General features: G+C 40.1%; 1 protein-coding gene across 1 annotated transcript in view; it reads left to right on the top strand.

Moving 5' to 3' along the window:
• Nucleotides 1–7,018, top strand: part of LOC106514836 (ATP-binding cassette sub-family A member 1) — a gene marked incomplete in the record, with an annotated part of 219,691 nt that overhangs the window by 55,262 nt on the left and 157,411 nt on the right. The window contains 2 exon segments of the mRNA XM_014004287.1: nucleotides 5,212–5,416; nucleotides 6,389–6,505. Of these exon segments, the coding sequence (XP_013859741.1) occupies nucleotides 5,212–5,416; nucleotides 6,389–6,505 (322 nt within the window).

Below are 7,018 nucleotides of genomic sequence, written 5' to 3'. Positions count from 1 at the left end.
CACAAGAACAACTTAAAATATTCGATCATTAACTAAATTAAAGAAAAAATAACTTAAAAACGAAAGATTGGGGCAGCCTCCCTCTTGGTGAAGGTTGCTCTTAAATAAACTCCACGAAAGACTCTGGCCAACTGTCTCACATCTTTAATTAGCTCCCAATCACTTGAGCAGCCTGAAACACAAACACACAACAATCCAGGAAGCAGGGCCTGGGGTTGTGACATTGTCCTGCACCAAGATGGAAAACCATGACGAACTTCCATCTTCATCTTCTGATGCTTATCTGTAGTCGGGCCGCTGAAGCAACAGGTGTGGGGCAGAAATCCAGGTATCCTTCTCTCCAGCAACACCTTCCAGCTCCACCTCAGTGACGAGACGCTGAGGTGTTCCCAGGCCTGAGAGGATACATAATCCTTCCAGCAAGTCCTGGGTCTTTCCCGAGGTCTCCTACCAGTGGGACGTGCCCGAAACACCACTAAAGGGAGGCATTCAGGAGGCATCCTAATCAGATGAACCACCTCAACTGACTCATTTCGTTGCAGAGGAGCAGCGGCAAAACTCTGTCTAGTTGATGGAGCCACACTATTTTTTAAGGCTGAGCTCGGCCAATCTACGAAGGAAGCTCATTTGGGATGCTTGTATCCAGGATCTCGTTCTTTAGGTTGTAAACTGTTTCATGACCACAGTTGAGGGTTGGAACATAGACAGGCCAGTAAATTGACAGCTTTGCCTTTCAACTCTGTGCTTTCTTCACCAAAACTGATCAAAGCAACAGCCTCATTAATGAGGACGAGACTCTAATCCGTCAATTCATGTCCTGCTTTATCCTACCATCACTCGTAAACAAGACACCCAGATACTCAAACTCCTCCACTTACCTTGTTGAACTTAGTGTTGGGAAAACCATCTTTATTTTCTAGGATCTGGGTCATGTAGCTCAGCTTACCGATAGGAGCCATGCTGTTGTTTAATGCATGCACAAGATTTTTGACAACCAATGACTGTCACACATAACAAGGAGTCCATCCTTGTTCCAGCTGATATCCTTACATTGTTGCAGGGTGATCATCCAGATGAAGTGTGGCGCAGATAGACCAATACAAGATAAATCACCAAAACTAATCGAAATGTAATGAAACCCAAGAAAACCAAGAAGCAGTAGCCTTCTAATTAGCATGACCAAAGCCTAGTCCATGAATCAGAGATGTCTCTCATGTTTTCCCCCAGCTTGAATGAAACCACACCATTCCAGGGCAAATAGATCCTACCCCTTTTTTGTCCTTGATAATGAAGTTTTTCATCTGAATAGATTTTCAAAAGATCACCTGAATTGATGAGGACAGCTTTTGACTGTGTGCCAGAGGAAAGCTTCAGGCAGTGCTGCAGTGGGCCAGTGTTAAAAAAAAGCAACATTGAGCAGTCTATTCTGCTTTGACTAGTTTCCTTCTCTTTTAATGAGGTAAGTATGGGACTACAGTTCCTTTGAGTCTGAAAACAATGAAAAGATTTTCTATTAACCAATGAGTTCTGGGGAAAAATGCAAGTTTTCTCAAAAACTTGTCGGGGTCTGCTTTGGCTGTATCAGTTAATCAATCTTTGCTTTGAAGGTATCTTGCAGTAGTTGTTTGACATGTCAGATATTTGTTATACATAGCATAACTTCTTTCAGAGATACATCTTAGGCATTTTTTTCCTATGGCAGGAGATGGAATTTTTTTGTAGAACTAGCCAAAATAAATGTTTTGCTAAAAATGCAGTGTGAACATAGAGTGCTGAATGACTTTGTGGAACTTTTTTAAAGGGATCTCAGACTATATGCATACTGTATGTTGGCCTTAATATTTTATTTCTCTATTCTATGGAAAGTTGTTAAAATACCCAGAATGTGGCGTTATTGAAATGGCGACATCCATGTGAAAATATACCTTTTAAAATGAATAAAACTTACAATATTTTACAGTCTGTTTTTTGTAGTTCAAGTAAATGTTTATCAACTAATGTTGATTGCTACAACTAGTCGAAGATCCCTTCAAAGAATGAGACATTAATTGAATTGTTAAACAGTAGGAAAACAGTGCCTAAAAGCTAAGCTTGGCAACATTGTAACAAAGCTGAGTATTCTGTGGGAAGGTTACAATTAATATCCCATTTGTTGTAGGAAGCTCTATCAGCGACCTCAGTTTGAGGGAAAGTTTTGTCCAAATTGATGAACTAATAGATAATCTGAGCAGAGCTAAGTCCAAAGAGGGTTTCTGCCCTCTTCAAACATCATGCCCTTAACAATACTTTTTGTCCTTGGCCAGCTGAATGATGTCTAAATCTCCAGTTTGACATGTGTTCAATAAAGAGGGCTTGTTTCGTCTGCCTCACAACTCATGCCCTTTTCTCAACAGCCAAAGAATTGGCTCGTGTTGTTTTGTCAGCCGTTCACACAGAGGTCAAGGATGGATGCCCGCTTGCCCTGCTGTCAGCCCTCATCTCCTGACTGATTGGCAGATGGGCAGTGGAGGGCAGTATGGGAAGTTGCCAGCAGTGTTTGCAGCCAGTCTAAGAAGCCTGGCGCCACTGCAGTGCTTCTCTGTGTGGCGGTGTGACATCGGGTATCCATGATGATATGTCTCTCAAGCCTCAGCAAACACTTCTGCCGGAGTATAAATGCTGCAAGCAAATGAGGTGTGATGAAACAGCTGGCAGGCAGCATGGCGATGCGGAATGAGAGGCCGTGGCAGATGATGTCTCGTGGGCAAAGCATCATTTGCAATTTCCTGCTGTATGAAAGATCCAACAAATCTTTGTTTGCAGCAGATGGATTCTGGTGTCTGTCCTGCCGCGACAGTAACAGTTTCCCATGACATCTCCTAAATTCAGTAACTGAAGATTATTGCAGTGCTTTTTTATCTAATTGACTGGAAGTTTAACAGAATAATTGGTTAGCTCATACATTTCCCACATTTTCTTTGTAGAAACACATTTAAGCCTAATGAAAATGAGATCCAATGAATTATTTCTACCTTTATTAATTCTGCTTATTTTACCCTAATTCAACAATTATAGCAGGGTAGAATAGATTTATTTTAGTACATAAAGTGCCACTACTAGAGGATTTTACAGAGCCAGTCTGTGGCCATTGAATAAAAAAATAACATTTGACCATGAAATAATGATTGTCAATGCGTGGTCACAAAATGGTAAATGCTTATGAGATAATAACTCATGACCAGGAGATGGTGAATGTGTGGCCAAATGATGGTCAATGCTTGGCCACAAGATAACTTGTAGCCATGAGATAGTCAATGCGTGGCCATGAGATAGTCAGTGTGTGGCCATGAGATGGTCAATGCATGGCCAAATGATGGTCAATGCATGGCCAAACGATGGTCAATGCATGACCAAATGATGGTCAATGTGTGGCCATGAGATGGTCAACGCATGGCTACAAGATGGTCAATGTATGACCAAATGATGGTCAAAGTGTGGCCATGAGATGGTCAATGCATGGCTACAAGATGGTCAATGTATGACCAAATGATGGTCAAAGTGTGGCCATGAGATGGTCAATGCATGGCTACGAGGTTGTCAATGCATGGCCAAACGATGGTCAATGCGTGGCCAAATGATGGTCATTGTGTGGCNGCATGGCTACGAGGTTGTCAATGCATGGCCAAACGATGGTCAATGCGTGGCCAAATGATGGTCATTGTGTGGCCATGAGATGGTCAATGCATGGCCAAATGATGGTCAATGCATGACCAAATTATGGTGAATATGCATGGCCATGAGATGGTCAATCTGTGGCCATGAGATGGTCAATGCTTGACCACAAGATAATAACTTGTAGCCACGAGATAGTCAATTCTTGGCCATGAGATAATAACTCATGACCAGAAGATGGTCAATGTGTGGCCATGAGATGTTCAATGCATGACCAAATGATGGTCAATGTGTGGCCATGAGATGGTCAATGCTTGACAACAAGATAATAACTTGTAGTCATGAGATGGTCAATGTGTGGCCATGAGATTCTCAATTTGTGGCCATGAGATGGTCAATGCATGACCAAATGATGGTCAATGTGTAGCCATGATATGGTCAATGCTTGACCGCAAGATAATAACTTGTAGCCATGAGATGGTCAATGTATGGTCATGAGATGGGCAATGCATGGCCAAATGATGGTCAATGTGTGACCATGAGTTGGTCAAGGCGTGGCCATGATATGGTCAATTCCTGGCTGTCTCATAATTACTTGTGTATGACCTCAAGACAAAACTCTTGGCCAAAAGATGGTTAATGTTTGGAATTCCTTCATGCCTAATCGCAAGTGGCTGAAGTATTCATAGTATTCATTAATATTAATAAATTTGTAAGTATTCATTGTCAAAATAAAGTAAAATTAATTCAAACTCATGCATGTTAACACTCAACAGACTCAGCATGGAAATGACGGCAACAATTTTCATGTGCCCACAAATTAACTGTCTCATGTTCACGCATTCATTTTATTCTAAATTAATGTCTGTAGTGTTTAGCACTAACAAGATTATTCCCAAAGAACTCTCAGCTGATTTCATTTCTTATACTGTATTTGCTTCTTTGTTCTCTGCTTGTTGAGTTACCCGGTTTGTTTTCTTTTATCACATACTGCACCATATGCTGTCTGGTACAAGGATTGGGCAGAACATTAGTAAAAAAAAAAAGCAGCCAAAATCAAAAGAAATCAGGACCACTTTAAAAGATTATAAGAGCGTCTGACTTTTTTTTTGAAACACAATCACTTTTGCAAAGTACTGTATGCGAACACAACTGACCGGCCTCTACACAAATGTGTCAATTCTTGTGTATCTAAAATTTTCCATTCAAGAAAAAAAAGTGGAAAACACAAATGAATTGTTTTATGTTGGGGTTGGGGAAGCCACACAATCTTGGCTTGATGTGCTCACCAGGCATTCTCCCAAGACTCCAAATCCAGGCTTAGCTGTTTCCCTCTGTTCCTGTCTTTATAGTACAGTATGCTAACACAACCAGCTGCTCACTCCAACTGCATCTTTAGCATGCAGACAAAGAGACTAACATAGACTTATAGCAAAAAGAGCAAATTTACTTGTTTTCTAAAGTGCCCCAAATTTTCTTTTAACCAGCAATGTTTGTTCTCGCTCATTTTATTTTTCTATTCCCTTTTTTATTTTATTTTTATTTTTTTTCTGTTTCAAGAGTTTGCTGTCGTGCGTGGCCTTCGGCTACGGCTGTGAGAAATTTTCCAAGTATGAGGAGCAAGGCATCGGGATTCAGTGGCACAACATCGGCCAGAGTCCAGAAGAGGGAGATCGCTACACCTTCATTGTGTCCATCGTCATGATGCTCCTTGATGCTTTTCTATACTGGGTGCTCACATGGTACATTGAAAACGTCTTTCCAGGTAAACCCATTTGGACAGAATGGTGATCTCCATTCATAATGCCATTCATGTTATTTCAGTACATAGATTATATTATATTTGATGTTGTTGTCAACACAAAAAGACTTTCCTASTGCAAGGTTCGACACATCAAACTTCAAGAAACTCAGGGATGGTTAGTGGAAACGTTGAGGTCTTTGATGGCCAGGAAAGTTAGAGGAATTGTTAAAAAGTTTGGTGTGTTTGTTCTAGTGTATTCTTGCCTGTAGTTTCTGTATCTAGTGTGTATTTTTACCACTCAAGCCACTGCTTGACTGACTGATGTAAATTGCATACAAAGCAGATGCTACAGAAGTAAAGCTACCAGTACAGAGTACAATTCTAAGGTTTACTGTAACTGTTTAAAGACAGAAAGTTCAGTGATAGGATACAAGTGKTCATGTGTTGATTTTTTATTGCTGATAAAATTTTTGGAGCAGATTTTAAGTCCATGGTTCGAAATTTTTCCGGTCAAATTCAGCTTTTCTCATCACTCAAATCCAGCAATTAGCTAGCATAATAACATACTCCTAGCATAACATACATTAACATACATCAAAACATCCACGTGGGGATGATGGCTGTATCCTTACTCACTGAWAGAAGAACTGTAGGACAGTGCCTTGTGGTCCTCCTGGTCGAGTTGGATGCAGTTTTCACAAATTTCTTAAACACCGCAAAAAAGCGCACAGTGATTCATACCAATAGATCTTCTACCATGTGTTGAGCGGACATAGTCACGTGATTAGTGTTCTAAAAATAGCCTGAATGGAGATGGCCATTATATGGACCATGTTATCTGCACAATATTATGCAGTATTGTAGTGTTGTTATTTTTCAAGAAAGGCAATGGACTAATTCTTGTGTTTCTGTCTAAAGTACTTAAAAAATGCTCAGCTGTGAAGACCAAAATCCTCTTTGTAATGCTTGGTAATTCTTTGTGGTTGATTTCAGGTCAATATGGAATTCCTAAACCATGGTACTTCCCWTTCACTTCCTCATATTGGTGTGGAACGGCATCATCAACAGAACATAACCCTGATCTGCTGCTAGACTCCAGTGTCAGTGATGGTAAACTGCTGTTTGTTCTTCAGCTCTCACTTCTGAAGTGTAACTGTTGTGTAACCCAGCCAGCTACTATATAAACTTGTCAGCTTTTTTTTCTAAAGGGGATGCGGATCTAATGAGAACATGTGAGTGAGCTGAGAAGGGTAGCAAACAAACATTAGCACCTTCTTTGTCGCATCTGGTGATAATAAGAGCTTTGTGCTTTGAGGGGAGGAACAAGAGAGTTCCAAGTCAGGAAACTGCTAAAAAAAACAACTACATCCAATTAACATTCTGAGTAATGAGCCTGAGGTTGATTATATTTGTCATTTAGTGATTAWCAGGGTTTTAGTGTTTTATCTTTAAAAGAAAATGAATGTTCAGGATCATATAAAAGTTTAACATCATTAATGATAGTTGAGATCTTTATTAATAAGTTTCTGTTAAAGATTATGAACAAAAGAATGCCTATCTATTGTAGATAAAAGCCTTGGATCTTGTCTACAGAAAAAAAAAACAGTTTTTCCAAAATAATCC

Source organism: Austrofundulus limnaeus, unplaced genomic scaffold (genome assembly GCF_001266775.1).
Source record: "Austrofundulus limnaeus strain Quisiro unplaced genomic scaffold, Austrofundulus_limnaeus-1.0 Scaffold23, whole genome shotgun sequence".
Lineage (NCBI taxonomy): Eukaryota > Metazoa > Chordata > Actinopteri > Cyprinodontiformes > Rivulidae > Austrofundulus > Austrofundulus limnaeus.
The sequence above is the reverse complement of the archived record's forward strand: the minus strand, read 5'-3'. Positions and strand labels throughout refer to the sequence as shown.